General features: G+C 36.5%; 1 protein-coding gene across 4 annotated transcripts in view; it reads left to right on the top strand.

Annotated features, from left to right (window-relative positions):
* APBB2 (amyloid beta precursor protein binding family B member 2) overlaps nucleotides 1–20,813 on the top strand; it is a 419,709-nt gene that overhangs the window by 176,533 nt on the left and 222,363 nt on the right. For all 4 annotated transcript variants that reach the window (XM_072620570.1, XM_072620572.1, XM_072620569.1 and 1 more), the window contains one exon: nucleotides 10,340–10,408. In XM_072620570.1, the coding sequence (XP_072476671.1) occupies nucleotides 10,390–10,408 (19 nt within the window). In that variant the 5' untranslated portion in view covers nucleotides 10,340–10,389. The remainder of the gene's footprint in view (nucleotides 1–10,339; nucleotides 10,409–20,813) is intronic.

Here is a 20,813-nt window from a genome sequence, read left to right as displayed (position 1 = left end):
GCATGGTAGTGAAGTCTGGAAAGTCAGAAGTACACCTGGGAGGGGAATGAATCATGCTTTTCCTGGACTGAGGTCACCCAGGTAAATTAGTAGTAGGACCTGGGTTTACATTCAGGCCCTCTGACTCCACGTCTGTGCTCTTCCCTGTACATACTGCAGACTGAGTAGGTTGAGTGCCTTTAAGATCCGTACTTGGGTCTGAGCTGTTTAACATTTTTATCTGTAACTTCAGTAGGTCTGTCTTGTGCTTATCATATTTGCAGATAACACAAAGCCAACTAACCACATTGGATGGTGATCAGGGTCCAAAAAAGAATTGAAAGACTGTCATGTTGCTTTGAATCCAGTAAGATGAAACTTAACAGGGGGAAATGAAAAATCTTACTCTTATGTTAAAAAAAATCAGCTTCATAAGTACAAGATAAAGGAGGCATAGTATTCATAGTATCCGTGTATATGTTTGTGTGTGTGTATGTGTGTGTTAGACTGTTTTGAGTGGTACATATCAGAAAGGACATCGATGAGTGGACAGCATTCAGACAAGATGGAGCAGGTTTGTGAAGGACCTTGAGGTCATACCATATGGGATTCAGTTGAACAACCCAAGAATTTTTAGCCTGTCTGAGAAAAGCCTTCAAGAATACCTGATTGCTTTTTTCAAGTATTTGAAGGTGCCTTGTAGAAGAAAGATTAGACTTTTTCTGAAACAAAAAAATGTTCTGACAAATTAAAGCTATCCAAAACTAGAATGAGCTGCCTGGGGAAGTAGTGGGTTCCTCCCTCATTAGGGGTCATCAAGCAGAAATAGGATGAGTGTTTAGTAGGTATGTATTAGAGGAAATTCTCATTCAGGCACAGGTTGGGATAGAGGGCCTCTGAGACTGCTTCCAGAAGGTCTCAGTGATTCTGTGACTTGCCCACAGTCCCAGAGCTCATGAAGGTAAGAGTCAAATTTATTGTTACTGTTGCCATTTTAAAAATTCTGAACTCAAGAAACACCAATTGAAACACACATTTTCACATACAAAATGGAATAGAAAAAGAGTATTGTATGGGGAACTACAAATTTCGATCATGTTTAGTTTGCATTTTCTTTGAATTATATAATAAATTTTACATATCTTTCAGTGCTGACCCATTGGTCTTTGTTCCTTTCTGGCTTTCCTTCTCTTTTGAGAGTACAAAAATTTTATTATTTTATTTAATTTTAATCATTCGTTTTTTTAAATTTTGAGATCCAAATTCTCTCCCTTCTACTCCTTCCACACCCACTGAGAAGGCACGCAATATGATGTCAATTATATATGTAAAATCACACAAGACGTTTCCATATTATCCATGCTGCAAAAAAAAAAAGCAAGAAAACCAAAAAGAGAAAATTATTCTTCAATTTGCACTAAGAGTTCATCAGTGTTCTCTATGGAAGTAGATAGAATTTTTCATCACGAGTCCTTCTGAACTGTCTTGGATCCTTGTTTTAATCAGAGTAGCTAAGTCTTTCACAGTTAATCATTGTTACATTGTTTCAGTTACACAGGACCTCCCAGTTCTGCTCACTTTATTCTGTATCAGTTCACATTAATCTTCTCAGGTTTTTCTGAAACTCCCCCCCTTGTCATTTCTTATAGTGCAGTAATATTCCATCACAATCGTATATATCACAGCATCTTCATTCATTCCCCACTTGGTTGGCATCCCTTCAATTTCCAATTCTTTGCCACCACAAAAAGAGCTGCTGTAAACACTTTTGTACAATTTGGTCCTATTCTCTTTTCTTTGCTTTCTTTGGGATACAGATCTAGTAGCAGTATTGCTGAATCAGAGGTATGCATATTTTTTGTCTGAGCATTTTAAAAAAGTTTTCAAATGACTCCTTTTTCTTTCTGTCTTTTTTGGCAAACCTAAAGTTATCCCCCTTTCCTCCCTCTGCCCCCCTGTTGAAAAAAACAGGAAAAATAGAACCCTTATGGTAAATATGCAAAGTTAAAGCTTTGTACACCTTGAAATACCACATAAATGTATTCTTAATATATCCAAAGTGCCAACACTGAAGTGCTTCAGTTGCTCTAGTCCAGAGATTCTTAGCCTTTTTTATGTCATGGACACTTTTGTCAGTCTGGTGAAGCATTTGATCCCTTCTCAGCATAAATAAAATACAAAGGATTACAGAGAAAGCCAGTTGCAATGAAATAATTATCAAAATATATTTTTTTAAATTCACGGGCTCTAAGTTATGAGCCCTATTTTAGTTCGCATTGTTAAATTGTTCTTTGTATAAATATCACACGAATAAAGCTACCTGTTCATATATATATATTTTTAAATGACATATAATATTGCAATACATAATGTATAAAATGTGTTATATAATATATGCAAATATATATATTTATAAAATATATATGAAATACATATATAACAATATATAATATTTATATCATTATATTTAAAACAGTGTGAAACTTAGGTGTTGAACAATAGGTAATGCTTAAAGTATCACAATATTTTAAATATTAAGCTTTTGAAGGCCCTGAATTTGGATCCACCTGAGTGGTTTTTCTTTGTACCTGCTCAGTTTTATCCTTCCTCTCCCCCTTTTTTAATATTGAGGCCAAGTAGGTAAGAGTGTTGGAAATAGGTTTTCTTTTTTTTCTTCTAAAATTGTGCCCAAGATGGTCAAAAGGAAGCATTTTTTAAAACTCATGCATTACTAACTCAGACTTAAAAAGCAGCTTTACAAATAGCTGTGCCTTTAAGGTTCCTTCCTTTCAAGAATCATTAACTTGGGAATTACTTTGAAAGTGACAAGGCCCTAGGTGTCACTACCTTGTTTTCTTTCTCACCATATGCAATCCATTCATAGTGTCCCAAAGTCAGGAGAACCTCCCAGATCTCATTTGGAAAGACCTTCAAATACACAGTCACTGGCATGCCACAGTGAAGCTCTGAAGTGTAAGATGTTTTCTGATGAATTAATAATCTTCCAATAAACATTGTATACTTAGTATATTCAAAGCACTTTACTGGATGCTGAGATAGATGCAAAACCTAAATAAGACACATTCCATGCCCTCAAGAAACTTGTGCTCTAGTTATGGCATAAGATAAAAACCTAGATAACTATAATATAAAATATTGCATCAGGTCATTCGTTAAAAAGCAAAACAACTATGTAAGATTGACAACAACAAAATAAAGAGTATTTCACTGATGAAGGTGGGCTTTAATATATAGGTAAAAATTCAGCAGATGAAGAAAGGAGGGAGAATTTCATAAGCATCAAGAATGGAAAGGCAGAAGGAAAGACCAGGGCTTGAAAAGTCATGTTGGTGCCTATTTTGGGGGACTTAAATGCCAAATGGAGTTTATAAACCTCATTTGACTTATAATTTGGCGGTGTTAGTCATTTCACTCTTGTCTGACTTTGGGACCCCATTTGGGACTTCATTGGCCAAGATACTGGCTTTCGTTCTCCAGCTCATTTTACAGATGAGGGCCAAAGCATATGAGGTTAAATGACTTGCTTAGGCCTGGATTTGAACTCAGGTCTTCCTGACTCCAGGTCTAGTACTCTATCCACTGCACCACCTAGCTATCCCCTAGCTGGTAATAGGGAACCACTAAAGGCTTTTTGAGTAGAGACCTCACTTGACCGTAACAATATCATAAAGTCAAAGATTTAGAGCTGTCAGACACATTGGAGGTCATTTCTTCTAGCCTTTTATTTACTAATCCAGAAAGGGAAAGGTTAGGTGATACCAAGGTCATAGAGGTAGTAAGCAGCCGTCTGGATTAGAATTCAGGTGCATAAGTACAAATCCAGGGGCTTTCTACGATACCACTGTGACTCTAATCATCTGTTTCCTACATGTATGGTTTTCTACTCATTTTCACGTAGGTTTATCTCCATTTATTATTGCAGCAACCCTGTGAGATAGGAAGGAAAGCATTATCTTACATAGATAAGGTGCCACAACTAGTAAAAGATTGAATTATTCAGTGGTTGAATTGAATGACTGAATATAGATAACCACTCAAGTCCTCTGACTTCCAGCTGTTGGTTCCTTCTCCTATTTCATAGCACAGCTCTACCTTGATTTTTACACAATCATGATTCTTTCAAGGAGTTGAAATGTTTATACTAGTATGATCACACAAATAAAAACGGGCCATAACTCTATATATCAGTAAGAATATGTCCTGTAATCACCTCCATCTTCCACTCGCTTCTTTCCCCCTCCCCAACAATCTAATCTAATGTGGTGGGTCATGTAGAGGATTAGTAGATGGAATGATCCAAACACTATTTCACTTCAAGCCATGAAATATGGAATACCTGGTCTGACAGTGAAACATGGATGGCTGTTGAACTATAATATCCAGCTTAGCTCTACTTCTTATCAGACAGTGACCTTCTACTGAAATTGAATATAGTAATCTTTATCTTAGAAGAATATTTTTCCTCCTCATACTGGTAAAGAGGGGACCCTTGGTTCACAAAGGCCTTGCTAAAGGAATGCAACATCTGGAAGATATTATGGAGATGCAAAAACTTCATAATGAAGTTGCCTGATGAGAGACGGTGTCTATGTAATCTGGTGATGAACTTAGGTAAATTTAGAGAGTTTTATCACTAGATTGGTCTTTGACAAGACCATCCGACCAGTTAGCAAAAGTTCATTACACCAAGAAAGCACCGATCCTTTGAGTGCTGAAATATAAATGATGACATGATGCAGAAAGTAAAAATGAATTTGTAAAGTCTGATTATTTTCATTGTTTTGAAGCTATGTAATAGCAAACTAAATGTATGATTTATCATTGTCATCAAGTTAAAGCTAAATTTGTGTTAAAGCACCCAGTAAATAATAAAGTAATTGGGCTTTGAGCTTCTTTCTTAAAAAAGATTTCTTGGCCAAAGAGCTTCCTTTGATACTAAAATGAGAACAGTATTTATTATTAAATGACATTTAATGACTAAATATATGATGCTTGCTAAGTAATAAAGGTGATACAAATGAAGTTGTACTAAAGTATGAAGTACTAATTATTGTAAGAAATTGAATTATGTTTCAAAAAGAGCTTATTTTATAGACCGATGGCTAGTCCTTCCATTACCAAAGGGAGAAGCTTGCGAGGAACAGTATTCATTAACGAACTAATAAATGCCTGCAATAATTAACAGAGTTCCAGACTATCGTTAAATGACAGAACAAAAACTGTAGAAAGTAAAACACAAAGTACTTTAAGAAATTGTCTGGTGAACCTGATTTAACAACTTTGAAGAGGTTTTATTTCCTTTAAAGATATTGTAAAATTCAGAGCATTGAACTTAATGCTTTAAGTGGTACTGTGCTTCTTGGTGACAACTCTTATTTCATACCCATTGCATAATAGGCTTATAATAAATGTTTATTTATTAATTAATTTGATATGTCATAAACACAGATGAGTGAATTAGTTGGTGAGGCCAACCATTTGGGTCGTGGGCTGTGTCACAATTCTGTGGAATAGTGTAATTCCTAGTCTGCAATAAATTTCATCAACATTGAATTACTTTGTATTTAATTCCTTAATTAGTAACACAATTACATGTTTATTCGAGAAAAAATAGAATAATAAAAATAACTCATATTACATAACCATTTATGGAAGGGTTTGGAAGGCATATCCACATCAACGAAATCACAGATTCGTTTGAGTCCCACAACATCTTTGTGACATAAACAGGCATTATCACCCCATTTTACACATGAAGAAACAAAGATTAACTTGCCCCAGATAATAGAGGTAGCAAATGACCGAAGTGGAAACTCAACCCAGGACTCTCAAACGTCAATGTTAACCTTCTGTTCACTATGCCGTATAGTCCAGGGATAGTCCAAGATGCAGAATAACAATGTTAGAAGATACAGTAGAGTCTTTCCATGAAGAATTCCTTTACTATTTCCACAAGTTGGCATGCTGCCTGCTTTTGAAGATTCCATTTCTGTCCTTGGTGGACTCATGGAAACATCATTTAAAAAATATTTCTGTCCCAGGAGTAAACTTATGTGAACAAGTACATTTTCTGGTTTTATTCACTTAAATTCAGCAGGTATTTATTAAACATCTGCTAAATGCCAGGCACTTTCATTAGGAGAGAGGAATACACTTAACAAAAAAATCAAAAAACCAAAAACAGTCCAGACCCTTAAGAAGCTCTCGTCTATTTAAATACAGGTAGCTCACTATGACCATAATAAAAGATCTTGATCATACTTTGAGTTGGATTGTGGGTAAAAAAGAAAAGAGACTTCAGTTTTACTGACTTGGATTTTCCTTTGTTCTATCCTCAACTACTAATTACTCTTAACTCCCACCATTTGATCTTTCTTTTGCAGAAAGGCAAAAAAGAAACTTTATGGTGTTATTTCTGATTTTTCAGGCGGGGAAATGAGAAAAATTGATCAAGGTCACAAAACCATTTTATAACAGAACAAGGAAGAACTCAGACCTATATCTGACTTCCCCGTTCCTGTCTTCTTTCCATGGGGCCATGTTAATCCCTCACCTCCCACCCTGGTTCATTAGTAGAGCCTGCCAGATTGATTCATCTTGCCCAGGAAGCAGTTGCCCTCGGAATGGCTCTTTTTTGATTTAGATGTTGCCAAATGACCTGTGTCAGTTTTATGGGGAAACTGGAAATCCCTTTTTCAGAAACTCCTACAGTCTGGTTCAGATTAAATCATTTTCCTTGGTCAATTTAGCAGATCCTCGCTCTTTAGTTTCCTTTAATTATCTTGTTAAGAAACTAGAGAAGACCATCTGCTTTATGAGGCAGTTCATTTCTTATGTTTTCTCTAATAGATATATAAGAGGCCCTGTTAAGCAAATTAAGGCTTCATCTCATTCTTGTTTGTGACCATTTTAGTTGGAGCTGTTGAATGGCTGCTATCAATATTTCTTTGTCATACTCTGGTTCTCAATAAAACACAGAGAAGACATCCTGGTTACTTCATGAATTGTATCTTTGATGAACCCTTTTCAATAGTAGTGATCTATCTGGTTGTGGTGAGTGTTGGCACTATAACTAGATAATGTTGTACCCAAGGCTAGAATATAAAATTGTACCAGTTCTCCCCAGCCCTCTTGGAATAGCGGATGCACATGTTCTATACCCCTTACTTTCGTGTGTGTAGGGCCAGTGTCCTCATTTGAGCAGTGCACTTCATCAACATAAAGGACCAGACCTAATCTCCTTGAATATATCTTTCTATCTGAGCAAAAATTTTATTGGGCTGATAGCTGGTTTATTTTAGGTCCAATCTTCTTGTATCCAGATGCATTTTATAGATGTCTTCACCAGAGAATGGGAGCAAAGGAGAAGGGAGAAAGAGGGGAATTCTCAATGTCATCAAACAACATGTAACCAGTATTTACTTGGGTACTAGTGAGAAGAAGAGACATAAGACAAGGTCCCTGTCCTTAAGAAGTTTACAGTTTAGTTGGGAAAAAAAGCAGTAGGCATAAAAAGATGAGTGATTGTGTAAGGCAGCCTGGGTCCTCAGGTGCTGCCTTTTAATGAAGTCCAAATTTAGATAATGTATTTAAAGGGCTTTGCCAGCTTTAAAGTGCTATCTAAATGTCTCTTATTTTTATTATCTACTCTATATAATGTCATTGCATTTCATAACAATTACAAACAACCTGTCCAGTGGTAGCAGTTCTGCATTTTACAGGGCCTCAGAGGAAACTGTCCAGGGAAGTGACCTAGAAGTGTTGGTGTTTGAACGTCCTTCTACCTCAAAACCCAGTGTGTCATGTTAGGGGAGAAGTACGGAATATTATTGTCAGGATAGAGAGGGAGGGGCCAGATTGTAGAGTCTCTTAAAGGCCAAACTAAGGAGCTTATTTCTGCAGGCAGTGGGGTACCATTGAACCTTTTCTGAACTAATATACCCATTGAGTAGTACATTGTACCAAGTGGTATTTGAGGAAGAGTCATTTGGAAATGACATGTAGGTTGAGTTGATGCAGGGACAAACTGGAGGGAGTGTTCAAAACACTCTCTACTTGAAAGAATAAGAGCTCGGATTAGACTGGCAGCAATAGAAATGAAAACTGTATATGGAGAAGAGGAAGGAGTCAGTGTATCTTAGTTTTGTAAAGGGTTTTGATTGGTCAGGAAGTTGTAATGAAACTTTTGGGTGTTCAGTGTATTTCCCCATTCACTGTCCCCGTATGAATGTACTTTAGCACAGTGCTGGCATATTTTGGTCATCTTTTAGCTGTGTCTGACTCTTTGGGACCCCACTTGGAGTTTTCCTGGCAGAGTGGTTTGCATTTACCTTTTCCAGCTCATTTTACAGATGAGGAAACTGAGGAAATCAGGATGAAGTGACTTGCCCAGGGTCACACAGCTACTAAGTATCTGACTCCAGATTTGAACTCAGGAAGATCAGTCTTCCTGACTCCAGGCCTGGCACTCTATCCTCTCGTCACCTTGATGCCCATGCCTGGCCACATAGTAGGTATTTAACAAAAACTTATTGTCTGGTTAAATGAAGGCATCTTCCACTATACATAAGGCCAGCCTCTCCTTATCTACATTCATCAGGAGGGTAGAGCTGCTTTTCCTGACTTAGTATGTGTGCTTTTCCCCCCCTGTGTTTTGTTTGGACCTAAATGTCCTCATGTTTTCACATGAATGCTCTCATCTCTAGCCAGATTGGAAGTTTATTTAGCCCTAATAGTATCATCATGGGGCATATCAGCAATATGGATTTTCATTAATAAGCCTTATGAGAGTCTGGCTGGAGGAGAATAGTTGCTGGCAATCTGTTTGCACTTAAGCAGTTTTATATTTTGTTTTAAAGTCACAACTGGATTTTTAATAAAATATAGGTAGTGGTTGGCTATTAATCCTTTGTCTCTGAGCTCAGCATTGGATATTATTAAGAAAAATAACCATATGGATGTAAGCATACCTTATGTGTCAGAAAAGCTAAATTAGAATCACATTCTGTATCCCCCACAATGAGAAAAGCGAGAGAATGTTTTGATTAAAAGGTATAATTTATGGATTTATATGTTTCACTCTACAGTCTTTAGACTCAGTTGCAAAAATCGTGATCATATGAATTATTTTATAGTATTAAGGCCCTCTCCAAATCTGTTTAGATTATATTACATACTTGTTCATTAGGAAGCAAAAAAAAAAGAGAGCTAGCTTAGTGGATCTCACGTTGTGCCTCTATTTCGTTGTACATGGTCACATACAAGAAGAATATTGTCCTTGAGTTAAAATGCGTTTGTCAGTGAGAAGTAAACGAAAATGAATTTTTAATTTTCATCTCATTAAAAAAGAAGCTTTTGTAAGGGTGGAGAATTTATCAGTTAGCTCAGTTTCCTATGGGAATTATATGTTTTAAAGAGTCATCAGAATCTTTTGAAATTTCCCATACAGACACACTCATCTCTTTTAAACACTCCTCTCTACCCCTCTTTCTCTGTCCATTATTAGAAGTGGACTGATGACAGAGACCACTAAACGATGAACTTTAAACAATGAGTAAATTGTGTTAAGCGTCCATAAAAGGATATAGAGGAGGTGAGGAGGCAGGCCCAGAAATCATTATGGAAGAACAATTCATTGCTGTTTGTTGTTTCTAAGCAGTCTGGAATAAGCCTGTCCTTTTAATTATATCAGAGCAATGAGCCTTACCCTCAGTGTATGAAAATATAATTAAAAATATATTGTGGGTCAGTAGACCAGATTGTCAGGCTGTTATCTGAATTGTAAAGTAGGAAACAAAGCTCATTAAAAAATTGCCAGTTTGGAAAGGCATAGACAAGATTTTAGAAACATAATCTTTCCAGGTGTGTAGTTTTTGGATTTGAATATAATTGAAGAACTGTGCCCAATTTTTTTTTACTGTTATAATTACTGTGCTAAGTGACATCTTTGTTGTTAACTCTTGCAGGGGGAGAGGGGTGGGATGAGGACAGTTTCTTTCTCGTCTCTCATCATGCTCTCAAACTAAAATAAATTTTTTTAAAGAAAAATCCAATTTTGCAAACTGTCAGATTTAAGATTTTTTTTTCTTAGATGAAAACTGGAAATATTTTTTCAAAATAAAAATGCTGTTACACAATGTGATTTGTATGTGTGGAATTGGGAAAATGTTGTGAGCAGGCTTTTGGGTACTATTTAATATTGGCATGCTATGGGGGCTGAAAGAGTTTTATTTCGAATGCCTAACTATTTTTTGGAAAGATTTTTAATGAAATGCTTTTTGTTTCCTTTCATGTTTTTGGTTATTGGGTTTTTAATTTCTTGAATGATCCCTCTTTTCAGATTTCAAATTATAACCTATTTCCTGATCCATTGCTGGCGTCCAGTGATCCATGTCAGAAGTACTTCCAGGTCAGATACCCTTTCATGTGTTTCAATGCAAAGAAGCTTTTGTATCTTTAAAATGTATTCTCTGACCCCTGCTTGTTTCAGCCTTATACTTGTGATTTGAAAAGTTTCTTCTTCTTTTGGACTGTGGCCTCTCCCAGGTAAACTGCTGCATACTAATTCATTTCCTTGGCTGCTACAGCCTAAGAAAAGCAGATGTACAAATGTGCAAAATGTACAAATGTGCAAAAGTAGGAAAAGCATTCATACTAAACTGTACAAAAATAGAAAGGTGCTTGAGCATATATTAAATCATAAAAAGAGCTTGAACTGAGTAAAACAGAACATGTAAAATGATTTCGGAGTTTATTAAATGTTGTGAGGCTGTAAGCCATAGAAGTCAGCGTAAGTCAGCTTGGATTTTCTCGAACTTAGTTCTAACAATTCTGTGTATTCCTTTGCCTTCAGTTACAAGTTGAGGTGCTAAGATGATGCTGGTAGGAAATTGTGGTTCTTCCTCCTGGGGTGCTTTTCATTTGATACTTTTGGAAAATCTTTGAACGCTAGAGCACGTTCTGTTTGTTAGGTTCTTGGAAAGGACAGTGTGAACAGGTTTTTAAGTTAGAATTAAATTTTAGTTGTTGCTACCGTTAAATTAAAAAAAAAAAATTCCTGATAAAAATTTAAAGAACCATGGCGTGAGGCTGATGATGATAGCCTGAGCAGTATAGGTTGATTCCTTCCCTTTGAGATAGGTACAGAGATGGGCTATTCAGCATGTTTAAAGCCTCAGACAGATGAGTTTATCCTATCAAAGATGCTTAAAGGGAATATTTGTTGACTTGGAACTACTGCAGTGAAACTGACTTTGACTCCATCATGATAGTTTATGAACTACTTTTCCATTAAGAAGGTGAAAAGACTATATAAATAATAAACCCCTAAGCTGTGTCCTTACGTAACAACATAGCTTTTTTTTTTATAGCTAGGAAAGACAAAGGACATGAAATCGTGCACCCAAGATGACAGCTCCAGAGGGAGGACTCAGTCAGAGATGACTCTGCTGAGGTGATTAGGTCATAGTTTCATCCTTTAAAAATAAATAAGAAAATATTTGACATGCTGAGCATTTGTATGTTCCAAAATAGAGGCTCTTTAAATTTCAAGAACAATTTTGTGAATTTTTTAGAAAAAATGTTATGTGTCTATGATATTTTTCAAAAAGGGTTAGATTGGAGAAATTGTGCTCCAGTAGACACTTGAGTGTATCTAGGAACAGAATCGGAGCCTGTGGTTCAGATGTTTAAAAAAAAGGCTATAATGAACTTTATAATATGGACTTATTTTTGGAAATAGAAAGATATCTGAAATGATTAAAAACAGCCTTTTCTAGAAGCCAGTTAGACCAACCAGAGATGACTGTTGATGGTTTCTGATTCTGTAGCTTTAATGTATTCATGTCATTTAGTCTCTTTCTCTCATTCAGTCCCCTGGTAGTTGTACAAAAGATATTAAAAACAATTATCTAGCACTAAATTCCTCAATCCTGTTGCTTCTCTAGTAATTAGGCGGTGCAATTCTTTTTTTAAAATTGCATATCTCATTTGTCAGTGTTCCTTTGAAAATGAGCCAGATCATTTGTATTACCATGGAGTTATTCCTTTTGTATATCTTGTTAACATGAAAACTTAAAAGATTAAGAAAGGTTGTTCTTCATCCTCCATCTTGGCAGATCTTCAAAAATAAACTGAGTATCCATTGTCTTTGGTGGTTTAAGTGTAGACCTACTTTGGAGGTAGGAAGGTCTAACCTCTTGAGAAGCCTTCTAGCTCTATGATTCTAAGACTATTCAGTTTTTATTATTCATCTCCCTAAATGGGAAATTACTATTACTTATGTTAGAAGGCAAGTAGGGCCTGTGGGTGTCTGGTTACCTTGTGTATATTGTGCTATTTTTGTGCTAACTGCATCAAGTATTTCTTACTACATCACTTTTTGTGTTACTATGGCAATGAAGACAGAAGGGTATTATTAGCATGTGGACGAACTCATTATATATTGTCTTAGCTTTGCTATTCTGTTTCACAATTAGGAAGGATGGCTGTATATATTATGGTAAGTTTCAAATTTTTTAAAAAGAGGGAAAACCTTTTAGACAGTAATCGATATCATTATGTGTATTTGTTAAAAGAATTTTCCTATACTATATCCTTCTCAAAGGTACCTCCCTTTACTCAAGAATCCAGTTACACTTTCGGTCAGATCTTGTGAGTTGTAGTAGATTTTCCTCACTACAGCTTAAATGTTGTTCTTTCCCTACCTAATACTAGCATTCTAATAAAGCTCCCTTTGTATTTTGTTTTCTTTTGTAAATGGAAAATGGTGTCATTTAAAAACACATACTTTGTGGGTCACTTCTTTAAAGGCCTTTCATTTTACCAGCATGGGTTCCCCCACCCCTTCACTTGACAGTTCATTACTTCACTGTGATTTAGTGGAAAGTTTTGAGTATCACTGTGACCAAAGAATTGAAAATCTTGTGACTTTGTGATGAGTCTTTCTGAATGCCTGGTCCCATAGTTAAAGACTTTCTACCTCTAATTCAACTGGCATAACCTTCAGGAACCCAGAGTTATACCCATACCATGACGAGGCTCCAGAATTGAACTTTAGTGAAAATAGAAATAATTTATAGAATCATAGATTGGGAGGGGACCTTAGAGGCCATTAATCCAGCCCTTTCATGTTACAGATGAGGAAAATGAGACTTAAAGATGTTAAGACTTATCCAGGATAATATATCTACTATGTATCTGAGACAAAATTTGAACTAGGGTTTTCCTGATGCCAAGCCCAGTGCCATATCCACTATGCTAGAGAGAAATTCTTTAATTATGGGGAAATTACTGTTTGCTGTTTACCATGTTCTTTGATTCCCTTTTAGGAAACCAGAATTTTCTTTTTTAATACCTGATGATGACAATAGGGTTCCAGGAGCCTACTTTATAATTTAGAGGTAACATACAAAATACAAAAGGAAAATCTGATTTGTTTCTTTCTGCATGGCACCTAAAGGCTTGATTCTTGAGCCAGGAAAGATGAAGCCACTGCTAGATCTCCTTTACCTATATAAGCACTGATAAACCTTAAGCTATGGAGAAGAGGCCAGGAATAGTAACTGGGATGGAAACTTTACCTGGCATCCCCATACTTATAGGCATGTTCATTATAAACAGCTAAGCTTTTTTTACATAAACAAATATACTAGAGATTAGATGGATTTTTCCTCCATTCTAAGGATAATGCTATTTTTCAACAATATTTTAAGAGTTCTCATTTGGAATTGCCTTAGGAATTGAGCTATACAATTAATTATTCAGTCAATGAGCATTAAGCATTTACTGTGTACCAAATACTAGACCTGGTGATATAAAGAACAAGACAGTCTTCAGGAGTTTATATAAGAAAATTAGTCTGATTTCCTTTGGTCTGTAGGCCTAGTAGTGCTATTGCTGGATCAGAGGGTATGCACAGTGTAGTAACTTTTTTGGCATAGTTCAAATTACTTTCTAGAATTGACTCTCCTAATAGTGCATAAATGCCCCAGTTTCCCCCACACCTTCTGATTCTGATCCCTTTGTGTGGAACTTTACCTATATAATTCTTTCTTTCTTGGAAGCAAAATAGCTTGGCCAAGTAAAGAAGAGTTATATATTCATGCTTCATTTTTTACTGAAAAGTTAATTCCTCAGCTTTATTCCCCTGCCCCCATATTACAGGCCTTACTCAGATTGATGTTTTGGGGTAGTTTTTTTTTTTTCATTTTTCCAGAAATCAAGTCCATTTCAATATTGAGTATTGGCAAAAGACAATTATTAGAGGATCTGATGGGACTTTCAAAGGTGTTATGGATATATTTTGACTACTGGCACCGTTATTACTCTAACCTACCACAAATATTATTTTGACCTGGGAGCAACATTCATCTGGATATTTTGTTAAGATAAAACAAGACAACAACAACAAAAAATAGAGATTCCTCTCCTCTGTGGCCTGCATTAGCAATCCAGACTGCTGAGGGAGCCAGTGTGGGTGGGGTAAAGCAGATTAGGGAGTAGGATGGTGGAATCATTTATGTCATTTAATTCAAAGGGTGGAAGGGATTGTGTTCCTTCCTGACCACAGAAATTCTTTTATTTTATACCCATCTAGCCTTTAGTCTCTGACCAGAGTTATTGGTGTGATCATTTTCTTTTTTTCTTTTTCAGTTCTCATCAGTATTGGTATTACCATAGCCTTCTTCCCTTCTTGCCCTCTCAGAGAGACATCTCTTAAAATATAGAATAAAAAGCAGAAGAAAGAAATAGTCCAGGGAAACTAGCCAGGAGAGTAACCAAGTTTCATATTGTATGTAGTATTCCACACCCATAATCCCCTCCCACTGACAGGAAGTGAAGGAGTTACTTTCTGATTTCTTTAGGACCAAGTTTGGTCATAATAAATAATCCCAGCATTCCGTTTTGATTGCTTAGCAGCTGTCCTTCCCATTTACATGGTTGTAGTTCTTGTATACGTGGTTTTTCTGATTCTGAGACTCTGCTTGGGATCAGCTTATATCTTCCTGTGTTTCTTTGTATTAATCATAATCATCCCTTGTTTCTTTTTACATTTTTATGGTTTGTCTTTTTGGAGACCACTGGGGGTAAGTGGCTTGCATAGGGTCACAGAGCTAATAAGTGTCTGAGACTAGATTGAAACTCAGGTCCTCCTGACTCTAGGACTGGTGCCCTATCCGCGGTGCCACCTAGCTGTACCTGTCATCCTTTCTTACAATACAGTTAATATTATATGACATCCATGTACCACAGTTTGTTTAGGCATCTGACAGACATTTGCTTTTTTTCTAGGGTTTTTTGGGGTTTTTTTTTGCTACTTAAAAATATTTTGAGAATTTTCCACTATTTAAAACTATATAGCGGTTTTAGGCTATTTTTCAAATAGAGAGGGTGTGACCACTTGGCATTTTCTTTCCTGAGTAATTTCAGGAAACCAGACACATTTCACCTCTCCTTCCTAAGAGGAAAAACTTTAATTCGGTTTGCTTCCTTAAAACTGTGCAAGCTAGTTCCAAACTCATCATTCCCAAGACTTCATACCACAATGAGGTTCTTAACTTTTATTTTAAGGAAAAATAAAATTGCCTAGCAAAAACAAAGAAAATATTAAGACATGGATAGGTGGGGCTCTGCAAAATACAATTCAGCTATTAATCTGACTAACCCAAATGCTTGTTTCAGGCTCACAGTGCTGGTGGAAAAGTTAAGATGTGGGTCTATTAAGGGGATATGTTTTTCAGTTCTAATGAAAAGTGAGGGAAAGTAGCAAAGGGAAAATGAGAGGGATTTGGTATGTAAAAGAGAGAGTCCAATTACTGGTAAGCTTGCTTGTGTTTCAATATACTGGTGAAGTCTTCATGGAAGACTTTATACATTATAGGTATCCATGTTATTAGATGACCATGGCTAAGTTAGTGGATTTTTTCTTTTTTATTCCAAAGTATGTCTGTTCTGTGGTTTCAATCTTCTTTTGCCCTTATTCCATATTGCTCATTTTTCTCTTTTTCCTTATTGGATTTAGAGCTAAACCTGACTTTAGATATCTTTTAATGTTATAATATAGCGCATAAGATCACAGCACTACTGTTACAACTAAGTCTAAGAACTCCACTGGTGTGACAAGGGACACAAGTCCACTACCTTAGAAGTGAGTGGCAGCTAAAAGGAAGATGTGAAAAGTAATAGATTGTTAGGTTTCCAGGTCACTAATGCCCCTTTGCTCAAAGTTTAGAGAATGCTGAACATAAATCAATGCTAATTATCAGCCAACTTAACTTTATTAAAACTCATATACAAAATAGGGAAGCAAAAGCAGAAAATTTGAAGTTCAATACAAAAATGTGACGTGGTCCTCTAAAGAATTTTCTGGTTTGCTCAGGAAGAATGCTACGGACCAAAAGAGTCTTGTTGTGGTTGTTATCTACGTTGGTGATATGAATAAGATTAAAGAATTGATGAGACTGCTGCTCAGTTAGTTGTTGGACCAGTGATCACAAATGACTGAGAGAAAGCAGAACTATCCAGCTCTTACTTTTCCCCCTAGTATTCTCTGCCAGGAAGAGTTGTCTTTGGATTAGAAGGGGCAGATTTTTAAAAATGGTGAATAGGGAGTGGAAACACTAGATGAAGAGGACGATGAGAACCCAGTAGAATAGAATAACTATATTTCAGAAATTTGAAAGAGGAAGCAATTGCTAAATCACTGTCAGAAATCTTTTATCAGTGAAGTAATGTTGTACTACAGCATTGGAGGAAAGGGCAAAGAGTTTTTAGAAAACCTTCTAATCCTTTTAGATAAAGGGGAGAGATTTCTGTATTACCTGAAGGCTCCATGACAATTTCTTTAACTTTTAGAATGTGTTAACAATAGGAGAACAGTTATTGAACATCTTGGCCGCGAAGGCTTCACTTCCTTTCTTGACAATGTGACTAGATTGGTTGTTCAAAGAGATTATGGTAGATCTGGTTTACTGAGATTTTAGCAAGATGTGTGTCAAAGACTTATGCTCAATTTTTATGAGAAAAAAAAAGATGGAAAGATGTGTTCTCAATACCAGTACAGTTGAGTAGATTTGTAATTGGTTGAATAATGATCATGAAAGAGTAATCATGGATGTGATCCTGGAAGTCTTGTCTGTAGTGGAGTGCCCCAGGTATCTGTTTGGTCCCAGGTAATTTAACCTTTTTAACAGTTACATGGATAAAAGGTGTTGATGGCATACTTATCATATTTTCAGAGGATACAAATTTAGGAAGGATGACTGACACGTTATGCCAAAGTCAGGTTGAAAAAACAGCTTGACAGAGGTAAAAAGATGAAATGCAATAAGGCTAAGTATAAAATCTTACATTTGGTTTAAAAAAAAAATCAAAATTGCAAGCACAAGATGGGCATAGTATGACCAGATGGCAGTTCATCTTTAAAAGAGCTGGAGATTTAATGAACATGCAAGCACCATATGATTCAGTAGTGTGACACAGCTGCCAAAAATAGCGCACATGATCTTAGATTGCGTAGTATCCAGGACTAAGGAGCTAGAAGTGCTAGTGTACACCACCCTGTTCAGACCACACATGGAGTACTGTGCTGAGTTCTGGATGCCACATTTTAGGAAGGAGCTTGAAATGTAGTAGAGTTGTCTAGAGGAGGGCAGCTGGGGTGGTGAAGTGCCTTGGAATCATTTCATATAAGGATCAGCTGAAAGAATTGGAACTTTGGGGTTGGCTTGTCCTGCTCTAACAGGATTGAGCTTATTCTCCTTGGCTCCATAGGAGGAATGGGTGGAAATTGTAGAGAGATAGATTTAGGTTTGATGAAAGGAAAACTTCCTAACAACTAGAGTTTTATTGAAGTGGGTTGGGCTGCTTTTTAAGGTAGTGGGGTCCCTTTCTCTTCTCACGTAGGCACTGACCTCTTTCAGGCCCTCACTTTCTCTTTGGTGGACTATTTTGGTAGCTTACTAATTGCTTTCCCTGACCAAATTGTTTTCCCGCTCCAGTGTTACTCAATCAGCAAACATTTATTAAATGCCTACCGTGTGCCTAGTATGTTGTAGGGCATACCCTTCATGTAGGTGCCAAAGTGATTTTCCTCAAACAAAGGTCAGTCTTTCTCATTCTCTTTTTAACTCTTGTGGCTCCTAATTTACCTCCTCAATTAAATGTATAATTTTCTGATGTTCTTCTGTAGCCTGTTCCCTTCCAACCTTTAAGGCTTCTCACATGTTATGTCCCTCTACAGATTCTGCAATCGAACTTCCCCAGCCTACTTTCTATTCCTCACCCATAGTACTCTACCTCCCCTTTCCATATCTTTGCTCTGACTTTCCCCCATGTCTAGAATATCTTCCTTCTTCACCTCCACTTCAGTTTCTCCAACCTCCAGAGTTCCTCCTCCTCCAGTAGAAGCCAGCTGCTGCCAGCTGCTCCCAGCTTCTGCGTGGGTCTGCATGCAGGCAGTTCTCCACTCCTGTTGCCCCGCTCACCTTTTCAAGGTGGGCACACTGGCATTTTCCCTCTCCTACTCCAGGGCTGCATTCCAAGCTCTCATAGCTCTGGTCTGGATTTTGAATACAATACAGTTCAAAGGCCTTCTCCCCTCCAACAAGATCACGAGCTGGGATAATTCACTCCAGCCCTGGCTCTGACCATCTCCACCTCCCAAGGCTTCACAGAATTATAGCCACCACAACTGGGAAACAACAGACAATTATCCCTGTCCCACAAAACCCCATACTTTCCTTTTAATTTATGCATATCATGCCAACTATGCCAAAAATGTAACAGCAAGGACCTTGGCATACCCAGGAGGGCCTGCTCTACAGGGTCTTAGATCTGTTTTTCTAAAAGGAAAACAACTTTTGAGTGGTCAACAATCACTTTAATCAAACACATATATCATTCATTTAGTTCATGGGAAAAAATCAACACCCTTAACTTCAGAGAAAATACAAACAGAGAAAAAAAGACCAACAGACAGGGCTTTCCACTGTCTGACCATAAGCAATACATACATCACTGATCAACAGACAAATCCAACTGTGTGACTATTACATACATACATAGTCACCAGAGAGAGAAGCACCAACATCTGAGTTTTCAAAGCCAGGGGGCTGCTTAGTGACTACCCAGAATCTTGTCTGGCCAAACAAACACTTCCAATGAGTAAGCACCAAAATAAAGTCTCATCTCAGAGTACATATAAACTTTTCAGAGTCAGAGGACATTACAGCTCTTGAGAACCAGTGCCTCATTTGACATTAATGAAAGATGTGGGCCTTCCTACAAAACAAATCTGTCCTAATCAAGCTTTCCTTAATGGGCAGGCCCATTAATGAGCAAGGAAGATCTTTAACTGTCATGAACATAATTAACATTATAATTCATAATTATGGCAATATATCTGTTATTTAAAATTGTCAGGCAGTTTCACATCTTTGGATTTTCTCCTCCCAATCAAGAATTTATTAGGTGCCTACTGTGTGCCAGGCATATTATGCTGAGTGCTGGAGATGTGAAGCAGATATTTAACAGCCTCTGCTCTTAAGAAATTTATGTTCTTTTGTAAATGGTAGCATGTCCAAATAGAAATACACACAAGACAAATACAAAATAAAGATGTGGTACTTTAGGTAATGAAGGTTCTAGTAGCTGAGGGTTAGAGGGAAGAGAATCAGAATGGACTTATGTGCAATGTGGTATTTCAAGATCAGTCTTGAAGGAAGTGAGCAATTCTCCAGGGGCAGAGGTGAGGAGGAGAGTGTGTTCTAGATATAGAGAATGCTGTGGAATTGGAGATTGATTGATATAACCCCAACAATTGTCCTGCTGACTTGGTCCTGAGTGATAAAAGTTATCTTTTCAAAATATAACATTAGATAGTTTAAAAAAGGCATGGGGGGATTAAGGTCATGAGAAATGGGTGATAAGGATAAAATAGAATCTTAAGATTACTTTACTTAAGAGAAAAAAAATGGGACCTAATAATATCATATCATGATAATTCCTCTCCTTTTAGGATCTCATTTTTGTGTTAAAAACATGTTAAATGTGGCCCAGGTTTCATGTGTGTGATACTGAAAGGCAAATCCAGTCAACTTGGACTTCCCTATTTTTATATTTACCTGTCATAAAGGTAGTGATTAGGATATTTAATACTAATCTTTTTTTTATAAGCTAAGATAACAAAGGGTAGTTTTGTTTTGTTTTTTTAATCTTAGGACAAGGACTAAGTAAAGAAGTGTGATTCCATAGTCTTATAAATATGATCCTTTTAAAGAACAATTTTGTATTCATTTAAGGTTGACTTACAGGTAAATCTTCATTGAATTTTCCTTAACAAGCTTATTTTTAGACATCTTTAGTTCTTGTGAAGGGGGAAAATTATCATATTTTAATATTTCATCAGTAAAAACTATGACTTTCTAATCTATACCAACATATTATTGGGTTATTCTATTCAAACATTTAATGAGAATAAAAAGCTACTTGTTTCTTGTTCATAGAATTTTTTTTTTTTTAGGATTTCTGACCAAATATTGTCAAGATTAGAGGGATATTATAAAGTCAGAAATCCTAAGAATATACTTTATCTATATCACTAAGAGTATCCAAATATCCAAATTATTTTAACCATATCACTCCAAACTCCACATTCTCTTTTTATAACCTTATTATATGGAAAGGTAAAACAGTTTAACCTTATTGAGTTCCTTATTAATTTCTTTTTCAATATGACATTATGCTTCTCTTGAGTCTTGTATCTGAAAGTCAGATTTTTCTATTCAGCTCTGGTTTTTTCATCAGGAATGCTT

The sequence above is a fragment of the Notamacropus eugenii genome, chromosome 6 (genome assembly GCF_028372415.1).
Source record: "Notamacropus eugenii isolate mMacEug1 chromosome 6, mMacEug1.pri_v2, whole genome shotgun sequence".
NCBI lineage: Eukaryota > Metazoa > Chordata > Mammalia > Diprotodontia > Macropodidae > Notamacropus > Notamacropus eugenii.
This window is presented reverse-complemented; position numbering and strand designations above follow the sequence as displayed.